The 23756-nt window shown below is 36.0% G+C and overlaps 1 protein-coding gene across 1 annotated transcript in view; it reads left to right on the top strand.

Moving 5' to 3' along the window:
• LOC103259692 (glucoside xylosyltransferase 1) overlaps positions 1–21890 on the top strand; it is a 64168-nt gene extending 42278 nt beyond the window's left edge. Inside the window, exons 7-10 of the mRNA XM_021711973.1 lie at positions 2137–2388; positions 10737–10860; positions 11148–11320; positions 21078–21890. Of these exons, the coding sequence (XP_021567648.1) occupies positions 2137–2388; positions 10737–10860; positions 11148–11320; positions 21078–21239 (711 nt within the window). The 3' untranslated portion in view covers positions 21240–21890. The remainder of the gene's footprint in view (positions 1–2136; positions 2389–10736; positions 10861–11147; positions 11321–21077) is intronic.
• The last annotated feature ends 1866 nt before the right edge of the window (positions 21891–23756 follow it).

The following is a 23756-nucleotide window of genomic DNA, read 5'->3' as shown; positions in this document are numbered from 1 at the left end:
CTGCCCAGGCGGGTCTCGAACCCGCGGGCTCAAGCAATCCACTCACCTCAGCCTCCCAAAGGCGCGGGATTACAGGCTGAGCCACCGAGCCTGGCTAGATGCAGAATTTTGATATTAAAAACAATTCTTGGCCAGGTGCGGTGACTCATGCCTGTAATCCCAGCACTTTGGAAAGCCGAGGTGGAAGAACTGCTTTAGCCCAGGAGTTCGAGATCAGCCTGGGCAACATAGTGAGATCTTGTATCTACAAAATATTTTTTTTGAAAATTAGCTGGATGTAGTAGTGTGTGCCTATAGTCTGAGCTACTCAGGAGGCTGAGGTGGAAGGATTGCTTGAGTCCAGGAGGTTAGGGATGCAGCGAGTCATGATTGTGCCGCTGTACTCCAGCCTCTGGGAGACAGTGAGATCCCAAGTTAAAATAAACAAAATTCTCCTCATCCCCCTTCCCAAAAGAGAGAGACACACACACATACAAATATCCTATTAATTGAGGTCTTTGAGCAAATGAACTTTCCCTACTCAGGATCCGCAGTCAACCATCTGATTTTTTCCTCTAGCTTCATGTTAAACTAGCTGATAGTGAACTCAAGGAGGAATGAGGTGATTTCAGCCCAGTAGCTGCTCATTTGCAGGAGGTAGTAGCTTTGAAAAACAGCAAAATGAGGATCACGCTCTTCTCATTATATGCATTCTTAACTAAAAAGGTTTAGGTTAACCTATTCTTTGAATCTTACTAATAGACCAGGATAAGGCAGTAAATTTAAATTTACAGGAGTTGGATTCTAAAGTTCATGAGTAATGCAGAAATAAAAAATTACCTTTAAAAAATCCATGTGGACTGGGCGTGGTGACTCAAGCCTGTAATCTCAACACTTTGGGAGGCTGAGGAGAGAGGATTGCCTGAGCCCAGGGGTTCGAGACCTGCCTGGGCGACTCAATGAGACCTTGTGTCTACAATAAATAAAAAAAAATTAGCCAGGCATGGTGGCATACGCCTGTAGTTCTAGCTACTTGGAAGACTGAGACAAGAGAATCACCTGACCCCAGCAGGTCAAGGCTGTGGTGGCTGTGAGTGCGCTACTGTACTCCAGCCTGGGTGACAGTGTAAGACTCCAACTCAAAAAAATAAAAATAATCCACATGGAAGACACATGTTGGAGATGTAACATCTCTCAGAAAGTGCAACATAGCCAATCTTTTTTCCAAGACAAGTGTTGTCTTCACCCTTGCTAGGTATATATTTCCTTTGATTTGTTGGGAGACGATAAACATAGAAATAAGAGCACGGACTTTGAATCTGAATTGCCTGGATTCCAGTTTCGTTTTACCACTTATAAGTTGATACTAGAGTGATATAGAAGTGCCCGTGTTACAGGCCGAGGGACAAGTTTAGAAGGTCTCTATTAGTATTGTTTGGTTTATTTCTGTATTTGTCTCAGGAAATTAGGATTCAAGCTATACATTTACCTCAGTTGATGTTATTTTCCATTGTGAAAAACATTTCCCTCCTGACCTACAAAGATATTTATTCTATTAGTCTCTCAGTTGTTAGTATTGAGTTTTTTGTTTTAGTTTGTTTTTATAGCTTTTCTTCTGTAAAAGTTAATATAGGGCTGGGTGTGGTGGCTCATTTGTAATCCCAGTACTTTGAGAGGCCAAGGCAGGAGGACTGTTTGAGCCCAGGAGTTCAAGATCTGTCAGATGTGCCTGCAGTCTCAGCTACTCAGGAGGCTGAGGTAGAAGGATCGCCTGAGCTCAGGAGACCAAGGCTACAGTGAGCCATGATCTTGCCACTACTCTCCAGCCTAGATTACAGAATAAGACCCCCAACTTAAAAAAAAAAGTTAATGTAAAGATTATCGTAGTATCTTTATGTTGTCAAAAATGATAGATTTAGGGAAAATTACTTTAAAATGTAAATTAGCTTATCTCTTAGGTATATGAGTATCTTATGTTTAAAATGTAAATTAGCTTATCTGTTAGGTATATGAGTATCTTATACTTTAAAATGTAAATTAGCTTATCTCTTAGGTATATGAGTATCTTAGGTATATGAGTATCTTATGTAATAAAGGTTCTGTTATGTTTTTTATGAGTAGAATTATAGTTAATGATTTAAATATCTCTCCTCATAGATAATCCTGAAAGAAGTTGACTCACTATTGTATGTTGACACTGATATCCTTTTTTTACGACCTGTTGATGACATTTGGTCTTTACTAAAGAAATTTAATTCCACACAAATTGCTGCAATGGCACCAGAACATGAGGAACCTCGAATAGGATGGTATAATCGCTTTGCCAGACATCCATACTATGGAAAAACTGGAGTAAACTCTGGAGTTATGTTGATGAACATGACTCGAATGAGAAGGAAATATTTCAGGGTAAGTCACTGATACAGATAGTTGGTTAATATTTCTCCTTTTTCCCTGTAAATTTTTTGCTTTCCAATTTAGTTTTATTATAAACTAGATTGAACGCTTCTGAAGTTTTATATTTATCTTGGATAATTGAAGAAAAGTGTGTTCATGTATTCTGTTCAAAAGAACATTACAATATGTCAAACCAGATGACATTATAACAAAGAAAATACAGTGTACTAAATAGTGAACATCATCTCCCTAGAATGTCATTCCAGGATTAGTTATTATTTTGTAGTTGTATAGCCATAGAATACTTGAATCTAAGGTATGATGCACCTTAGGTACAATACAGAGTTGTGGTTAAGAGCACAGATTCTGCAGCCTGTTGGTCTGGCCCAAACCCTCACTTAGTAACTCAGTGACCTTGAGTAAGACTTGAACATTTCTAGGCTTCATTTCCCTCGTCTATAAAGTGGGAATGATAGCAATACCAGTGTTTAAGGGCTTTTGCGGGGAGTAAATGAGTTAGAACAGTGGCTGATCTAAATGTTAATTTGGCTATTATGGTGGTATTGTAAGTTAACTTTAAAAATCCATGCATGTTTCTAATCCCCCAAATTGTGGGGTCAGTAGATGAATCAGATTGTTTAAATTCTGATTGTATGTTGTAATTGCATCAGTATATTCTACTGTTTACCAGTTTCATGTGGATTAGTCGCATATGGTAGATTGCAAGTTGCTGCAGATTGTGGGCCCTAGAGTCAAATTGGCTTTATGTATAGCTTTGCCATCTGTGCGCTTCTTAACTACTAGCCATTTAGTTTCAAATGTCAATTCTCTCAGCTGAAAAGTAGAGACAGTAAATGGACTTACTTAAGTTAATATTAAAAACAGTGACTTCTGGGCAAATACCCACTGTTGACTTTCCCTCCGGGGATGTAGACTTACTGTTTATTCCTTTGTATCTAGTTAGGACTAAAACATTAAAGGATATTATATCTTTTATGATATGAGTATAAGTGTTTGTATGTGTACATATTTGTCATATGTTTTTCTTATGGCATCTGGTGGAATAGAATTAATTTATCCTTTCTACAAGTGTAATTTATAACTTTACCTCATTTAGAACTGATTCCACTTATTTTCGGTATGTGCTAATACTTCCATCTTAGAAGTCGGACATCTAGGACCCATCACTCTTATATTCTGTTAATCTGGTAGACTTAGGCTTTTAGTCTTCCATTTACTGGACCTTTCCAAAATCCTGATTTCAATTCAGTTTTGTCTCCCACAATTGAATGCATTAATGAGACCAGTGCAAGGTAACCTCTGTTCTTGCTTAACAGAGAACATATTTTCTTTGGTTACTTAGTGTGTTATATATCTTGAATTTTTAAATATGTACCATAAAAATTTACAAATACAATCAGTATAATAGCATGATTTTTATTTTCTGATTGTTAGACTATGCACAATGATATTATACCAGAAGATGGTGCTGTAAGATTATCTCCTAAGAAATAATGTGACTTCTCAATAGCTATATTTGAAATTTATAGAATTTATAGACATTAATATAAATGTATTGAATTAATAGTAGTGTTGCAAACAACTGTGGAAATAATTTAATGTAACCCTATTTGACTAAAAAAATTTTAAATACAGCAATGTAGTTTAAATTCTTTTTTCTACTTTTCTTTTTCTTTCTTTTTTTTTTTTTTTTTGAGTTTGAGTTTGAGTCTCACTCCGTCGCCCAGGCTGGAGTGCAGTGGCACACTTTATGGCCACCCCAGCATCGACCTGCTGGGCTCAGGTGATCCTTCTGCTTCAGCCTTCCAAGTAGCTGGAACTACAGGCATATGCTACCATGCCTGGCTAATTTTATTGATTTATTGTAGAGATGAGGTCTCACCAAGTTGCCCAGGCTATTGTTCTCAAACCCGTGTGCTCAGGCAATCCCCTCACCTTGGCCTCCCAAAGTGCTGGGATTATAGACTGGAGCCATCACTCCTGGCCAATCCATTACTTTTTAATATATCTTTTATTTATTTAAATGTCATTCTTAAATAATTTAATAGTTTCTTCCCTTCATCTTTGTGTGTGTGTGTGTGTGTGTGTGTGTGTGTGTGTGTGTGTGTTTGTTGTGTGTATGTGTGGCATGTTCTAAGTCAGCTAGAAATATAGATATGGGGATTGAAATAATTTCTCAACTTTTCAAAGTTTTTTTCTTCTGCATATTAATGAAAAAAATATGAGAGGCTTGGTTATATATTATTAATTCAGTAGATAGAGTTTATTTAACACCTACTATCTCTGTGTTACAAACAACCCTATTCTTGCTTTGTGGGAACATACTCAGATTTGCTTCATAATCAAATAATATATTTATGGTTGTTGAGATGGTTCTACAAAGTGTATTGATTTTTAAATTCCTTTTGTTATATATTTTAATTTTTTTTTTTGGTCAGTATCTGTAGCAAGCATTGTCTTGGCCTTTCTTACCAATTTTACAATATCTGGCACAGATCTTAAATTTTAGGTCTTTAGCAGTATAACTGAACTGCTTGTAATCACCATCTAAACTGTTTCATACAGATCCTTGAATGTTACTGTGTGGCTCTTAACACACGAAAAGCCACAAGACTACCTATTCAGGATTAAGGTTGTATTTTAAATTCTTCATTTGCTTTTCTGTCACCCAGTTCCTATCATACATGACTGTTCAGTTCCAACCTGATGTGTTATAGTTACATATATTGAAAAGTTAAAAATAGTAAAAATTTTACTTTTTTGTTCTTTCTTGTGCATAATGTTTGATAGGCAATGAGTAGCATTGATTAAGCTGTTGCTTTGTGATCATATCTGCAGTGTTGAGTCCTGATTAGGGCATTTCTTTTCTCTCTTTTAAAAAAACTGATTCCTTCCAAAGTGCTGGGATTACAGGCATGAGTCACCACACCTAATCTGATTAGGGCATTTCTTAACCTTTATCTACTTATTAGAGAAAAACCAAGGAATGTAAATTAGGCATCTTGGGAATCATATCCTTGTCTGTTTACTTTTCATGTCCTTTTCTGTATTACTTTGTTAAGCATTTTTTGTCTGTTTTCTCTACTTAGGGCAAGATGTATCTTCTGTACACCTTTATGTTCAGAATATTTTGCATGGCACTGGCTTAAAATAGCAACTCAATAGGTAATTACTGACAAAGGACAGTCAGATGGTTTTAGAAAGTAGACCATTAATGAATTACATACTGGGAAATAGAACACTTTGTATAAGGTGGATATATTGTTTTTACATATTTTTAAGATGCATGTGATGTAGGACTTTTATTATGTTAATGTATAGTTTGTGAGCAGAATAATATCAATGAACATCTTGCAAAAAGAAGTAGAACTTTTTAAAGTGAAATAATTAATCTTTGGGAATTAATGAATTCCCAGGTTCTGGCATTGTAGTAGCATAATGTGAGTAGCCACCTGCCAGTTTTATACTTATAGATAGGATAGTCTGAAAATGATAATAAATTCATCCGTTTTCAAAAGTGTACATACTGCTAAAATTGAAACAAATTGTTCTTAGTATAACACATGCATTTTGGTCATAGGTTTGTAAGATTAGTAATTTAGAACTACATTTTTCTGTTTTAAAAATTGCAAAACTCAATTATGCTTATGAAAATTCAAAAAAATAGACTGAGCACAGTGGCTCATGCCCATAATCCCAGCACTTTGAGAAGCAGAGGCAATACGATTGCCTGAGACCAGGGATCTGAGACCAGCGTGGGCAACATGACGAGACGTTATCTCTACAGGCGCATGCTACCATGGCCGGATAATTTATTTATTGTAGAGATGAGGTCTTGCTAAGTTGCCCAGGCTGGTCTTGAACCCACGGGCTAAGGCAATTCGCTTGCCTCAGCCTCCCAAAGTGCTGGAATTATAGGCTGAGCCACTGAGTCTGGCCTCCTTGGACCTTTAAAAAAATGTATTTTGAAATGAGTATATGTGTACTTTAGCACTTATACTTATTTTTATACATCTTCAGCTTGCTTTTTTCATTTAGTAGTTACATAATTGACTAATTTCTATGTCGGTACACAAAAATCACATTTTTAATGTGCATGTGATGTGGAGAATGGATGATTTGGTTTTATTGTTTGTGTGTACCTGGTATGGATATATAGTTGTATGGCTGAAAAATACATTTTACACACACACATATATTTTATTTTTCTGACTATACTACCAGTGCAACTAAAAATCTTCATACAAATTTTAACTGTATCTATTTCTTCTTTTGCAAATGGCTATTTGTCCACATCATTTGCTCATTTCTTGGTTGTTTTTCTGCTTCTTATTGACTTGAACTCCTTTTACATATAATATTTCTTTATTAAACTAATTTCTCATAGTTTTTCATTGGTTGTCTTAGATAGTCTGGGTTGTATCATTGGAAAAGTAGTATTGGTGTTATTTTTCTTGTTTTTATTTAGGTAATAAAGGATTTTTTTTTACTTTTGAACTCTAATTTTATCTCTCATTGCTTTTCTTTGAATAGATATATTTCTTATATATAATCAAATATGTACATATTTGATTTATAATGGTTTTTAAACTTTAAACATATACACGTCTTTATATATATTTGAGTAGATAGGATCAAGTGAGACTTGAACATGGGATTGTACAAGGACCCCGCCAGTTCTGTCAAGTGTGTTACTGGTCTTTGTCCTTGTGCAATTCACTCTTTCCTTTTCAGATCCTAAAAATATTAGTTAACATGCTGAATGACCATTTCAAAGAGTTATCCTTTCAATAACGTATTGTTTTATTTCCTTAGGTGAGTCTTATTTCATTTTCCAGATTTAAATAAATTATGATTATTTTATAGTTACTGTGTTTATTTTAAGAAATTTCACACGAGGATAACACAATTGTAGCAGATCAATGTAGTTTAAATATGTGGGTTTTCCATGAATTCTGGCTTTCTCTTTTTTAAAGGATAGATTGTTTATACCCTCATTGAGCTTATTTTTAGATCATAGAATAGCTTATAATAATGCTTCTCACACTGTTTATGGAGAATAATCAATTTTTTAAAGTTTCCAATATGTCATGAGCCAATACTTTTGTAAAATATGTGTAGGCTACTAGAAAAATATTATATTAAGCAGACATAACATTATTATCTTGCTATAAAAGTTTCTAAACCTTATTCTTAATTTCTGTACTTATCTTATTAGGGAATTAGAAAAAATCAAGTTGGCACACTGTGCACTGCACTCTGTGGAATACTGGTTTTTACTCTGGATAGTTTAAAACAGTCATATAGGTCTAAAAGGCATAGTGTTTGGTTTCATTCCTTCTTACCTCAGATTCTCATCCAGAGCCCTCTTTCAACTCAGCTGTTCCTTTCGGTATTTTACTTTGTGTTTTTATATTTTTTATTTAATTTATTTTTTAAAAATTTTAGATTCAGAAGATAAACATGCATATTTGTTACATGGGAATACTGTGTAGTGGTGGAGATCAGGTCTCAGGTGGCCCATTCCCCAGATAGGGAACATTGTACCAAGTATGTACTTACTTTCTGAGCCCTCTTTCAGTTGTTTTCTTAGGTATTTTATTTTGTGTTTTTAAATAACAAGGTATCAACATCTTCATATAGACTGAAAAGGCATCTGATAAAATTCAGTATCTTTTAAAAAAAATTATAAAATATAAATTGATAGATTATTAGTATAACATGTTTATTTCAGTTCAGAAGGCTTTACAGTTAAAATAAAGATGTCTATTATCGTAACTACTAAGTAGTGATTTTTTTGGGTTTTTTTGTTTGTTTGTTTTGAGTTGGGGTCTCACTCTGTTGCCCAGGCTGGAGTGCAGTGGCATGCCCACGGCCACTACAGCCTTGACCTGCTGGGCTCAGATGATCCTTCTGCCTTAGCCTTCCAAGTAGCTGGAACCACAGACATGCTCCACCATGCCCGACAGATTTTTTGATTTATTGCAGAGACAAGGTCTCGCCATGTTGCTCAGGCTGGTCTAGAACCCCTGAGCTCGGGTAGTCCTCTTGCCTCCTCCTCCCAAAGTACTGGGATTACAGTCATGAGCCACTACGCCCAGCCTAAGTAGTATTTTATTAGCAGTAGAGGAATAATAAAGCCTTGTATTAGACAAGTGAAAGAACGGTTTAAAAAAGTTAGGTAGGATGTAAAATTTTCTTTATCTTTTTCTTTTCTTTTTTTTTTTTTGCAATTGACATGTCTGTATTCCAGGAAAACCTAAAATAATCTGTTAGAAACTACTATAAACATTAAGAATATATGATTAATTTGGTTGCATTTAAAATTAAAATATAGAAATTGCTGCTTTCTAAGGATAAACAAGCCATTTCCTGTGTTCGCTGACCTCAGGGGTACTTCCATGCTGTTAGTGTAGAATGACCTCCTGCTAAAAACAGTGTTGATGTGCAGACATCCCAGTTAATCAATAAATCAATACTCAATGATAGGATACAACTTTGCTAGCATTTTCCAATATGTTATGAGCCAATACTTTTGTAAAATCAAAGTAGATTACTAGAAAAATATTATGTTTAGCAGACATAATATCATTCTATTAGCTTACTGTAAAAGTTTCTAAATCTTATTCTTAATTTCTATACTTCTTATTGGGGAAATAGGAAAAAAATCAAGTTACTCTGATAGCAAAGTTTTCAATCTAAAATGGGTTGGTTAAATCTGTGCCTCCTCTTAGCTTTTCATAGTATGAGAGGCATCATAAGACTAGGGTCCTTTTTCTGGAGTGTAAACTTCAGTACTGCCTGCAGTGCCCAGTCCTAACTTGCTTCCCTCTGGAATGGTGAAAGTTTATGGGACTGCATGCATCCTGCTAGACTGGACCCAGTGATTTTCCCTAATAAATCTTTTCTTGAGTGTGTTTTTTTGTTTTTTTGTTTTTTTTTAGTTGAAGTCTCACTCCGTTGCCCAGGCTGGCGTTCAGTGGCATCTCGGCCACCCCAGTGTTGACCTGCTGGGCTCCGGCGATCCTTCTGTCTCAGTCTTCTGAGTAGTGGGAACTACTGGAGCGCACTATCATGCCTGGCTAATTTTGTATTTATTGTAGAGACGAGGTTTCGCCAAGTTGCCCGAGCTGGTCTTGAACCCACAGGCTCAGGTAATCCACTCGCCTTGGCCTCCCAAAGTGCTGGGATTACAGGCTAAGCCACTGAGCCTGGCCTGCTTGAGTTTTTAAATGTGTAAATAGCAACCTTTTAAAAGATAAATGGAAGCCCCCCCCCCCATTAAAATAAAAAAGGTAGAATACCTGGGAACAAACTTGAAAGAAATTGGCAAAGAAATATTTAAGACCGGGCGCAATGGCTCAAGCCTATAATTCCAACACTTTGGGAGGCTGAGGTGAGAGTATTGCCTGAGCCCACGGGTTTGAGAACAGCCTGGGCAACTTGGTGAGACCTCATGTCTACAATAAAAAAAACAAACAGAAAAACCAGGTGTGGCAGCATATGCCTGTAGTTTCGGCTACTTGGGAGGCTGAGGTGGAAGGATTGCCTGAACCCAACAGGTCAGCACTGGGGGGGTAGCCATGAATGTGCTACTGCACTCCAGCCTGGGCGACAGAGTGAGACTTCAACTTAAAAAAAAAATTTTTTTTAAATGCTATTAAGAAGACAAATGAACACTTAAACAAATAGAAAGACATATCCTGTTCTTGGATGGGAGCTACAAATAGAAACAAACTGATATATTTTTACTTCTTTGTCTTCACCTTCTCCTGTCTCCTACTTGATTTTTGTCAAGCAAATTGCTTTTTAGTATTTAGCTTATTTGTATTTTTTTAAAGCTTGTTTTATCAATTTCAAAAGATTTCTTTGAACTGCCAATTATAAAAGATAAGAGAATAATAGTGATCATAGTAAAAATAATAATAACTAAAATCGAATGTCTACTGTGTGCCAGGTACTGTTCCAAACACTTTTTGTTTATATATTAACAGTTTTAATCCTTAACAACTCAGACGTAGATACAGACATAGGTATTAAAATTATCTGCATTTTTAAGATAAGGACAGTTACAATTATTGCTTACTTTCCCTTCCTTTCCTGACTTACTAGTTTTATCATTGCTACATGGCAACTTCAGACATCTGTTATCTTCCTTTCTTTTACTGAACAGCTCTCCTCACATTTAGGGCTACAAATGTCACTTGGTTTTGTAACAATAGGAGTTTGCATTTCTCCTTCTGGCTCTTAATAGTTACTAAGGGAAGAATGAACAACTGTCATCATGCTGCCATTTAATCCTGGAAGTCTGAGGATCTTTTTAATGTTTTTATTAACAGAATGATATGACAACCGTACGACTACGATGGGGAGACATACTTATGCCATTGCTTAAAAAATACAAGCTAAACATTACATGGGGCGATCAGGATCTATTGAATATCATGTTTTTTCATAATCCAGGTAATTACTAAAATTCCTTTTATTATCTGCATGTGCAAAAAAAAACAATATTTAGTGAAAAAAGAAGAATTACACTTGTTTGATTTTTGTCTTATGGTTATCACTATTTGCGTTGAAGGCAGAGTAAAACTTTTCTTGAATATTTATTTAGTTAGAAGGGCTTTAAATGCCAAATGTATTTTTCATTATCTTAAATTTTATCCTGTAAGAGCTATATTATTAAACTAAAATGTTTGCAAAATGTTAATTCTGTGGAATTAGGAGTATTTGCTTCTTTCTTCACATAGAAAGCCTTTTTGTTTTTCCGTGTCAATGGAATTATCGGCCGGATCATTGTATATATGGAAGCAATTGCCAAGAAGCAGAAGAAGAAGGCATCTTTATTCTTCATGGGAACAGAGGTGTTTACCATGATGACAAGCAACCAGCATTTAGAGCTGTTTATGAAGCACTGAAAAATGTAAGATTTACTTTTTTAAATAATGCTTTTTATTTGAAAATACTTTCAAGCTTATGGTAAGTTTGCAAGAATAATGCAAAGGGCTTCTAACCCTTTACTCAAGTCTCGTCAGTTGCTAACATTTTGCCTTATTGCTTTGTCATTAATTCTCTCACTACATTGTTTTTTTCCTGAATGATTTAAATTGCATATATCGAGTTCTTTTACTTGAAAACTTAAGTTTTTGTTTGTTTTTTAAATACTAAGAATAAAGACATTCTCTCATTAATTACAGTATGGATATTAAGTTCATAAAATTTAATACTGATATGTTAATATGCCATCATTTGTCTTTACTTCATACTTCCCTTTGCTGGAACAGGTTTTCAAACTTTATCTTTTAAGACATTGGCATTTTGGGGCAATAAAACTCCTTCACACCATTTTAAATTAGAATATTCTTCATTTCGGGTTGTTTGATATTTCCTTATGATTAGGTTCAAGATATACAGGCCTGATCAGAATTGCCAGTATAAGTAATATAAACGGTGATGTGTTCTTCTTTTGCTGTCACAGTCACCTTTGTCTATCTGCCTGTCATTTGTGATGTCAATTTTGACCAATCAAAATGTTCAGTTTCTCCACAGCATAGTTATTTTTCCTCTTATAAGCAGTCTGTGCGTAGTCTCTTAAAATCATGTAAATGCTCTGCTTCTCATCAAATTTTCCTACTGGATTTAGCACCCATTGTTAGTTATTGCTTAAACCAATCTTGACTAAGGTAATTACAAATTAATAATTGTCCAACACTAGCACTTCTTCTGCATACATCATTTGGAACTTAGCATACTACTGTAAGGAAGAGCCCACCCCTTTTGCCCATTTATTGATCTATATATAATCAGCATGAACTCTTGGATACTTATTTTCTCCACGATGATTTATAATATACATTATTCCCATCTAATTATGTTGATGCTAAACTTGTTCCAGACTTGACCATTGGGAGTGTCTTTGGTTACTTCTTGTGCCTTTTTCATGTGTCCTCATCATTTTTCTGAATACTTTCTTATTTTCTGTCCCTACAAAATATTCCAGGTTTGTCTTATGCTTTCTCCGCCCTACCCCTGAAATTAGTCATCTGTCAAAGAAGCTCTAGTTCCCTTTAGTACCAGGGTCTTCAACCCCCAGGCTGCGAATTGGTACTGGTCGTGGCCTGTTAGGAACCAGGCTGTACAGCAGAGGTAAGCGGCTGTGGAGTGGAACTCTGCCTTCTGTTAGGTCAGCAGCAGCATTAGATTCTCGTAGGAGCACGAACCCTATTGTCGAACTGTGCATGCAAGGAATCTAGGTTGCGCACTCCTTATGAGAATCTAATGCCTGATGATCCAACACTTCTTCCCAATCCATGGAAAAATTGTCTTCTGTGAAACTGGTCTCTGATGCCAGAAAGGTTCGGGACCACTGCTTTAGTAGACTCTGAATGTTAGGCATGTTTATTTCCTCAAAGATCTCTTTGCTTCTGAGCCCTTTCGGTGACAGAACAAAGAAGTGTAGGTGCATGTGCATGGTACCATGTATTCAGACTTGATGCCTCCAGTTCCAGCCCATTCCTCTAAGGTTCTTTTCTTGTCTTCTTCTACCCTATGTATACTATATCTCATTTTTTTCTGTTAGAATCCTGACTCTTAACATCAACTCATTTTCTCATTTGCTTAATCCTACGATGCATTAGAAATAATTTTAGATACGCTCCATTCATACCATTGCCTCTACATCTAAAACCCCCCCTCCACCCAACCAACTTACTAAAAAGATTTTAGGATTTGTTTTCAGTCCTTTCTCCTCTCCCCTGCCTCTAGATGAAAGTGTGTATAGGTTACAAATTCTGTTGTTTTCTATGTTGTCCTTAATGTGTTTCTTTTTGTAAGATGAGCAGATGTATTTATGTTTGTTTTGTTTTTTTCCCTTTTCATACACAAAGGGTAGCATATTGTATATGTTCATTTGTTCTATGCTTTTTCACTTAAAATATTCTGGAGATATCTTCCTCGTTTTTTTCTTTAAACAACTGTGTGGCACTTCATTTTATGTATGTACTAGAGCTTATTAAACCTATCTCTATACTTGGGCATTTTGGTACTTTCCAGTAATTTGAATTATAAGTAATGCAACAGTGCATAGCTGTGCCACACACACACACAAATACACACACAGTAAGGAGTTAAATCTTCAGGGTGAATTCCTGGAAGTGGGATTATTAGATTAGAGTTATTGCCTATTTTCCCATCAAGGGATGGTTTATATTCCTGCCAGCAATTTATGAGACAGCCTGTTCCCATATCCTCATCAACAGAGTGTATTATCAAGCTTTTAAAGTTTTGTCATTTTGATGGGTGAGAAATGGAATCTTAGTCTAGTTTTAATTTGCATTTATCATGTGAGTGAAATTGAACACCTTTTTATATGTTTAAAAACCATTTTTATATCTTGTTAAAATGAATCTTCTTTTGTGTCTTCCACCTATTCTTCTATAGGGTTTCTTTAAATTTTAAAGATGTGGGGTACAATTCAGGATTAGGTATACAAGCGATCATTGTACAGGTAAAGTTTGGTCCTCCCTTTGGTCTTTACTTCACCTTTTTATAGGTTTTTTCTAAAGAATAACTTTAATGATCGAGCACAGTGCCTGTAATCCCAGTACTTTGAGAGGCCGAGGTGAGAGGATTGCTTGAGTTCAGGAGTTTGAGACCAACCTGGGCAACATAGTAAGACCATGTCTCAAAAAAAAAAAATTAAATAAATAAAATAATTTTATTGAGACATAATTTATATAACACAGAGTTCATCCATTTCAGTATGTAATTCAATCTTTTTTGGCATGTTTGCAGAATGGTACAGCCATTACCATGAGGGAGTTTTGGTCTTTCTTTCCCTTTCCTCCCTTTAATTATTAAAAGTTCTTTGTGGCCAGGCTCGGTGGCTCAGCCTGTAATCCCACACTTTGGGAGGCCGAGGTGAGTGGATTGACTGAGCCTGCAGGTTTGAGACCCGCCTGGGCAACTTGGCGAGACCTCATCTCTACAATAAATAAAAAAATCAGCCAGGCATGGTAGCGCGTGCCTGTAATTCCGGCTACTTGGAAGGCTGTGGCGGAAGGATTGCCGGAGCCCAGTGGGGCGAGGCTGCAGTGGCTGGGAGCGGCCACTGCACTCCAGTCTGGGTGACAGAGTGAGACTCCAACTCAAAAAAAAAAAAAAAGTTATTTGTATGTATTAGGGATATTAGTGTGATGAATAAGGGAAATGTGTCTTCCAGTTTGACTTTGTTTTTGGCACTTTATACCTTTCAGTTTGTTTTTTTTTTAAAGTTTTTTAATTACACAAAGTTTTCCAACATATACTTTTATATTTTCTCTTTAATGTCAGTGGTAACATCTAAGTGTTTTAAAAATTTTGTTATTGAGTTTATCAACTTGTTGAGTTTGTGTGTGTGTGTGTGTGTGTGTGTGTGTGTTTTGAGTTGGAGTCTCACTCTGTTGCCCAGACTGGAGTGCAGTGGCTGCTTCCGGCCACCGCAGCCTCGACCTGCTGGGCTCCAGCTATCCTTCTGCCTCAGCCTTCCAAGTAGCTGGAACTACAGGTACGCGCTACCACGCCCGGCTACTTTTTTTTTTATTTATTGTAGAGATGAGGTCTCGCCAAGTTGCCCAGGTGAGTCTTGAACCCACGGACTCAGGCAATCCACTTACCTCAGCCTCCCCAGGATTACAGGCTGAGCCTCCAAGCCTGGATTTTTTTTTTATTATTTTAAAGATGTGGGGTGCAATTCAGGGTTAGGTATACAAATGATCATTATGTAGGCAAAGTTTGGGCCTCACTTTGGTCCCCATTTCACCTAATTTGAGATCCCTTATTGATGAGGTGTGCGTCCCTGTTCCCTGGCAGTTTCCCATTACTGCCAGCCCCTCTCTTATAGTATTATGATAATTGTTCAGGGTTTCCTTATGAATGAGAACATGTGGTACTCAGTTCTTTGTTTCTGTGATAGATCATTCAGTATTATAGACTCTAAGTCCACCCAAGTTGTCCTTCTTTATGGCTAATATTCCATCGTGTATATATACTACATTTAAAAAAATCCGTCCTCTTTTGATGGGCAGCACGATTGGTTCCGTGTTTTTACTGTTGTGAAGAATGCTGCAATAAACATGTATGTACAGGTATCTTTTTCATAGAGTAATTTGAGTTCCTCCATATATATTCCCAGAAGGGGGATTGTGGGGTTGTGTGGAAGGTCAATTTTTAGATCTTTTAGGAATTGCCAAACTGTTTTCCACAGAGGTTGTAATAGTTTACACTCCCACCAACAGTATAGAAGTGTTCCCTTTTCCCCACATCCTCTCCAGCATCTGTTGTTTTTTGTGTTATTGATGATGGCCATCCTGACTGGAGTTAGGTGGTATCTCAGTGTGGTTTTAATTTACATTTCTTTGATGATTAGTGAGGCTGAACATTTTTTTCATGTATCTGTTGGCTGCTTGTATGTCTTCTTTTGAGAGGTGTCTCTTCATATCTTTTGCCCAACTTTTAATAGAGCTGTTTGTTTTTTTCTTTTTGGCACATTTGAGTTCTTTGTAGATCCTGGATGTTAGGCCTTTGTCAGATGTACAGTTGGCAAATATTTCTTCCCATTCTGTGAGCTGTCTCCTCGCTCTCTTGATGGTTTCTTTTGCTTTGCAGAAGCTTTTCAGTTTAATGAAGTTCCATTTGTCTCCTTATCTCTTATGGCATGGGCACTTGATCAGGAATTGGTTGCCAGTTCCAATTTTCATAAGGGTGTCTCCTGCATTTTCTAAGGTTCTTATAGTTTGAAGTTTTACGTTCAGGTCTTCCATCCATTTAGGGTTGATTTTTTTGTGTGTATGATGATAGGTAGGGGTCTTGTTTTAATCTTCTGCATGTGGTCAGCCAGTTTTCCCAGCACCATTTACTGGATAGGTTCACTCTCCTCAGTGGTTGTTAGTGGTGACTTTATTGAAGATGAGTTTCAACCTGTTTTTTTAGTGGATAGAATTAGAAAGCCTTTTCCTGTCTGCACTCAGGTTATAGAACCTGATTATAACAGAATTCAACCATATGCTCTTTCGTTTATTACATTCAGACCTTTGTTCTGTTTGGAATTTACTCTTTTGTATTGTGTAAGGAATGTATATTATTTGATTTTTTCCAAGTGGTTATCCTGTAGTCTTAACACCATTTATGTAAAAGTCTGTCTTTAACAAAAAGATTTGAGATACTGACTTTATCATATACTAAAATTCTGTGTGACCTCTGGATTTTTTTCCCATTGTTCTGTCCATTTATGCATTAATACTAAACTATTTTAACCATAAAGGCTTTTTAGCTATGTTTGAATATCTGGTAGGGCTACTCCCTCTTCATAGCTATCTTTTTCAGTGTTTTCCTAGCTATTGTATGTTTTCCCACAAGTGTCTACTTACTTAACAAAAAAGCTTGTTGATGTTTTTATTGGGAATGTATTAGCTTCATATATTAACTTAGAGACTTGACATTTTGATGTTGTTGAGACATCATCCTAACTAAGAACAAGGGCTGCCTTTACATTTGTCTTCCAGGAATATTTTGTAATTTTCTTCTTTTTTTTGTCGTTGCTTTTATAAAGTGGGACTTTCTCTTTTAAGCATTTGCATTATAATGAGTTTGGGAAAAATTATACTACCCCTTCTGTCTGCTTGCCTCAGATATCTCTTCTCTTTTCTTCTACTTACAGCCCACTTTTCTGTAAGTAGGGTATATTGATGGAAAGAGGATTATACTTCATATATCTCTAGATGGATGCATAAACCAGCTCTCTGTGAATGTAAAGCACCAAGATTGGTGATAAATCCAGGAGAGGTCTGGATTTATGCTGTTACTTAATGAGTTGTATCACTGTCCATATTAGCTAATTCACTGCTACTCAGGGCGAAGTACACGTGACTACTCAGCTCTCATGTAGATGTGGTAACTGTTCTGCTAGATTATGCTTATATGAGTGAAAACAAAACCAGTAAATCATAGTAGTGCTAATTTTGTTTTTGTGTAGGGATCAGTAGAAGAGCTGATGATCCCTATTTGCTAGGTTCTCACTATTTAGTGACTAAAATCTGTGGTCTAATGTAGCCTCACTGATAGCAATGAGAATAAAAACACTTAATTGTAACTCACTGCGACAGATACTGTACTAGAACTATGAAAGCATGTGTCAGTTTTGCCTTGAAGGGCCAGGAAAGATGTAGGTATAGAGGAAGTATTTGAAGTGAGCCCCGAAGAATGAATAAGAGTTTGCCAGGTGAGTGGGCAGTTTGGGTTAAGAACTGCCTGAGAAAAGGTTTAGAGGCTATGAAAAGATCCACGGCACTGTTCAGTTTGGAGTGAGGGGTGAAGGTCAGCAGGGGCTGGGATGAAGATGGATGTGGAGATGGTGTGCCATGTTAAGGAGAGGATCTGCCATGATAAGAAATTGAAGTTTCTCCTGGAAATCAGTGTTTCTCAACTTGATGGTAGCAGAATGCTAACAGCATTGTAAGCTGCTATTTTAGTGTATTGTTTACTAAGTTTCTTGTCCTATAAACTTGACAGATAAGGTATCTAAGTAATCTGTTTATCATGACGTGACTGTACTCACTTAAGAATTGTAAAATTTAGTATTGATGTTCATTTTAATGTAGCAGGCCTTGTATGCCTTCAGAAATTAACATTGTATTTTAATAATGTTTTATTATGGGTCGTCAGAAGGTGATAAAAATGAAAAAAAGTAGTTTTGAGGTTCTGAGACTTTGCAGGATAGAAAAGAAATGCATTCCTATAAAAATGTGATTCCTTTGTTTTCTTTGAATATTTTTTATAAATCTGTTATTAGAAAATTACATTTCCCTCGTTGTATTTGATCTTTTCTTTGGCTTATAAAAATATATACCTTTAAAAATCTGAGTAACAGTTTTAAGTTGATTAATAACACTTGATTTTTTAAAAGTCTTATTTTTAAAAGAATTTCAAATACTGAATTTTTTGTGTGTGTTTTGGGTCTGTGTTAACTACAGCATATATCTATTCATTTTTCAATTTAATGAAGTTAATCGTTTTTTTATGGTGCTCTTGGTTAGTGTTTTTATCTTCCCTTATCTATAATTCAGTGAGAGATGTAATTTTTTAAAAGAATTATATTCAGACAAGGGTATTTATGCAAGTTCCAGACAGAAACTTAGTCATAGCCTTGGAATGCAGTGAACAATATGAATTATAGAGAATGTGAACCATCTTTAAAATGTAAATGCATGGCTACATCTACCAGCAAATTTGTTTTTACAGTTCATGCTTATTTGTTAAATATTAGTTGTTGAGTCAATAAAATATTAGGTTTAGAAATCGCAAATTCAAAATAGGAACAAAACATTTTATGGCTCTATAAGGTATTTTCTACTTCATGTATTTCATTCTGAATTATTATATTTCTTGATGTTTCTATGTTAACTTTGATTTACTTTATACCCTGCTTATATTTGCATAACCATTTCTGTGAAGGAGTCTTGAATGTTTTCCTTCCCACAGTACTGCCTTGTATATAATATAGTTGACACTCAGGATTTGTTGGATGGAACTATATGTACTTTTCACACATGCTCCATTCTTTGAAAATGTATCAAATTGCCTAATTATGGTCATCATAACCTCACTATTTTCCACCTTTCAACTGACAGTCTTATAATGACCTTCCTAAAAATTAGTGTACTATTCCAATGAAAAGAGGGAATGATTAACGGTGTATGGAAAGGCTTCCCAGAGGGGCTGACATTTGAACTGCATTGTAAGCATGATGAGTACCAGGCAGGAAAGTAAGGGTAAGGACAAGTCAGTCATAGTATATATATGTATAGAAATAGGTCGACAGTCAGATAAGGGCACATGTGGCCTCTGGGAAAGGGACAACTAGATGTAGGTTATGTACTACACAACTCTGTAAGCATTTCAGATTATGTGAATGGAAAAAGCAGTGTCTCTAGGTTATGTTTATATAGGTGGAAATTTTGGTAATTTATCATCTGCCCTAAGAGTCAAATTGCCTGTGTCATATGGTAGGCTGAAAGAGGTCTACCTCATGAGGCATTGTTTCAAAGGACTTTTTTTTTCCAGTGCTGGAAAAAAAAAAACCTTTTTAAAGCCACAAACACTGGGATTTAAATCGCATGAAAACCAAGGAACTAAATCTCAAGTACTACATAGTCCTGAGAATCAGTGGTCTTTCTCTAATTCTTAAATGCCCTTACAGGCTGGGCTCGGTGACTCAGCCTGTAATCCCAGCACTTTGGGAGGCTGAGGTGAGTAGATTACCTAAGCCCACAGGTTCAAGACCAGTCTGGGCAACTTGGCGAGACCTCGTCACTACAATAAACAAACAAAAAAATTAGCTGGCCATGGTAGTGCGCACCTGTGGTTCTGGCTACTTGGAAGGCTGAGGCAGAAGGATCGCCAGAGCCCAGCAGGTCGACACTGGGGTGACCACGAGTATGCCACTGCACTCTAGCCTGGGCAATGGAGTGAGACTCCAACTAAAAAAAAAAAAGTCTTTACAGTCTTTTCATTTTATTGTCATCGTACAGTAAAAAAAAAAAGATTTGGTCTTCTTTTTATTATCTGCCTCTCAACCAATTGTTCAAATATGCTTTTTGTACACATTGAAGTGTTACTCAGCATATCATTTGCTGTAGTTTGCCTTCTTCAACCTGGCTGCCATGTTAAAAAACACTTTTCCCAATTTTCCTCTTTCATTGAGTTTCATCCTGCAGCAGGATTTTTGAAACTGACTTGAGACAGTTTAATTTGTTTAACATTTGGATAAGCAGTGCTGTGTGGTGGTGAAGTGTGTGGACTTTTGGAGCTAGGCTGCTGGGGAAAAATTCTGGTTTAGCCACTTACTAGATTTGAAATAGTTGAAAATATTGAATCATAAAATACACCTGTTTGGAAATACTAAGATCACAAATTATTTCCACTTAAATACTACCAGTCTTTTTAAAATATATTCCTTGGGATAGTAATTGTTTTATAGTAAAAAAGGATTCTGGTCAAAAGTATATTTTGAAACTAGTGGGCCAGACAACATTCAACAGATGTATTTTCTCTTACTTTTTAGAATTTTAAAGTGCTGATCTGGATCCCCATGAAGATTTGGCCATTCTCAATGTATTTATCCTTTTGCGCAGTTAGAGTTCTTTGGGATATGCTGAACTATGTTATCATGTTGCAATTCTCCCACTCCATGTCTCTATCCTCATTTTTTCCAGCCTAACCTCAACACTATTACCAGGGTGATTTTTGGAAGGTGGAATGGAGATGGGGTACATGGTAAAGCTTTTTTTTTTTTACCTGTCAGCTTTGGTTAGTTTTTCCCAGCTGTCTTCAGAGCTTTTGGTTGTCTGCTTACACCAGTGTCTCTAGGTCTTCTCTGCCATTGCACATGATCTTCTCTTGACTTGGAATGCCCTGTCCTCATCACTCTTCTCTAGAAAGCTTTCCCTGATTCCCCCAAAGATTTACCATGACTGCCTTATTTTCTCTCAATGAGAGATAATAGTTCTCTTTAATTTATTGAAAACATTTGTTGAGCATATAGTTTCTGTGAGACTTTAAATGGAGGTTGTTAATATTAAACAGATTGAAGTTGTTTGGAAAATAATTTTTATACATATCTTTGCCTTTTTATTTTCTTTTTCTAGTGTTCTTTTGAAGATGACAACATCCGTTCCTTATTAAAACCTTTAGAACTGGAACTACAAAAGACAGTACATACATATTGTGGAAAAATATACAAAATATTTATCAAACAGCTAACAAAAAGCATAAGAGATCGTTATGACAGACCACCAAAGGAAAGGTGATTCTTGGTGACTGCTAAATCATATGGGTGAAACAACAAAGTGTCAGAAGATAAATGTGAAGGAATAGTCTTGGATGAAGTATTCAGGAAGGAATTATTCATCTCCAGAATAATTTTGTTCCAAAGAAGTTATATAAACAATATGTTCATGTAATGAAGTATAAGTTAAAATCTTGGACTCCAGCAAGAAACATTTTTGATCTCTGATGTTTTGTAATGTTACTTGCTGTCATTCCCGTATTGATGAAAATAGTATTGAATGGTTTTAGCCTGCAGGCTTCTGTTGACTCTTACTCTCAAGTGAGTAAGAGTAGTAGAGTGTATGGTTGGAGAAAATGTACCTCATACACAGTGGAAACACTCAGACTGTGAGTGTAGCAATACTTTTATATCAGCACTAACCTCACTTTAAATGTGTGAGAAAAAACATTGTTTACAGGAGCAGAAGTTCTGTTTCTAAAGAAATGTGATTTAACCGATGTAACCATTGACAATCTATGTGTGCCTTTATACATTTCATCTCCATTTTAAAATATTTTTGTGACAATCAGGTTTAAAATTGTGTTTAGATTATAAGTAAGCTGCATGTTTAAAAAAATTGAGCTGTTTAAGAAAGAGAAAAAAAATAGTGAAAACCTGAGGTTTTATCTGTAGGAGGGGAAGGGAGAGGAAAAAGGGGGAAAAGGGAGAGGGAGAGAGGGACTGATGGAGGGGAGGGGGGAAGAAAGGGAGAGAAATGTAGTGTTTTCACTTTGTATGCATTAAATTGTCTTGCCAAAACTCAGATCTAAGATTGTTAAATAGATATTTGGAAAAAAATTTTTTTTATCACTTTAAATGAGAATTGTCAGCTTTACTGGGCATTCTGGAAGCAAAATATATTATGTTGATAATAAACTGAGAACCTTAATAGTATACTAATGATGCTGGAGGAAAATGTGATGGACCAAAATGCATAAGTTGTATACTTTCTGTGATCAGTAATTTCAGTTACAGTGGAGCAGAAAAAAGTGGTCTATTTAAATATTTCTTCTACCTCATAATGGCTTTCCAAGATATTTTTGAAGAAGCAGATGTATAGAGCCTTTAAGTAAGTTAGACAACTTTGGTGGATGATTTAGAATAAGAAAATTGTAACATACAGCTATAGAAAAAGTTGTTTTGATTGGATCAGTGAGCACATCTTTCTTTTTGGAACATCACTTAAGATAGTTAACTTTTTAAAATCTTAATGAGAAAAAATGTTACTTGTCTGGTAATATTCTCTAATATAACTATAGATTCTGAGTACTTGGCATGAACTCTGTGCTGGGGGGCACATGTGTCATTTTATCAACTGCTATTTGACTATTTTCTTTTTTCTCTCTTTGATATTTTAATGCACAAATTGAGAAGGGAAAATCTTGAAAGACCAATGTCATTCTTGAAAATCGTGGTGATTGGCTTTGTAAAAACACAGTATCCTCTGTGGAGACATGGAATATGCAGAAAGAGATGGTTAGTACAATCATCCCTGGTCTTCTGTAGTTCAGTCAGGGACAGAGTGACAGAGGAAGGTTTAAGAAAGGCAAATTAGAAGTTGATAGCCAACCCAGCACTCTTAGAACAGATGGGTTTAGAGAGTGTGAGCTGTACTTCTTTGGCAGAATGCCATGGTTAATATAAGAACCTGTGAACTGTGTTAAAATTGAGTTTGCTGAGTGGAAAATGAGAATCCTATCATTTTGAAGTTTGTCGGGTACATATGAGATCATTTCTAATGGTTCCCAAATAAGACTGTTGCCTGCTTGGCTGTATAATACTCTTGTTGGGAACTTGTTAAGAACAGATTTTTGAGCCTCAGTGAACCTTTGGAGACTCTGATATACATTGTCAGGGATGGGGTTTCTAAAAATTTTGTTTTAATGAAGAGATTTAAAAATTACACAAAAGTAGAGAAAATAGTGCATTAGTACTCAGTTTTCAGATCCAACACTTAATCAGTAGCTTACCTTATTTGCTTTATTAATCCCTTTTTTCTTTGCTGAAGTAGCTTAAAGAAAATTCCAGACATTGTGTTATTTCACTGCTATGAATACTTAGGTGACAACAATGATATCATATCTAACAAAAGGAGCAGCAGTCCTTTGGCTTCATCTCATACCCCATTCTTAAGCAAATTTCCCTGGTTGTCTCAAATCTGCTAATTTTTAGTTGATTTGTTAGAATCGGAGCAGAAATCTGTCACATTTTGATTCTGTTTTTAGCAATCACCTCAGACGATTTTGATGTCAACTAGTTTGGGAAGCACTGGAAATTATTTTTGCCAACTTGAATGCTGAAGTTAGGATGTCACAATTCTTGGCACAGTTGGTGGACTATAAATGTGATTTTGAAATATATTAGAGGCCAGGCTCAGTGGCTCATGCCTATAATCCTAGCACTTTGGAAAACCAACGTGAGAGGATTGCCTGAGCCCACGGATTTGAAACCAGCCTGGGCAACTTGGTGAGACTTCATCCTGCAATAAAAAAAAAAA

The sequence above is a fragment of the Carlito syrichta genome, unplaced genomic scaffold (genome assembly GCF_000164805.1).
Source record: "Carlito syrichta isolate Samal-C Ts95f unplaced genomic scaffold, Tarsius_syrichta-2.0.1 Scaffold302956, whole genome shotgun sequence".
NCBI lineage: Eukaryota > Metazoa > Chordata > Mammalia > Primates > Tarsiidae > Carlito > Carlito syrichta.
The sequence above is the reverse complement of the archived record's forward strand: the minus strand, read 5'-3'. Positions and strand labels throughout refer to the sequence as shown.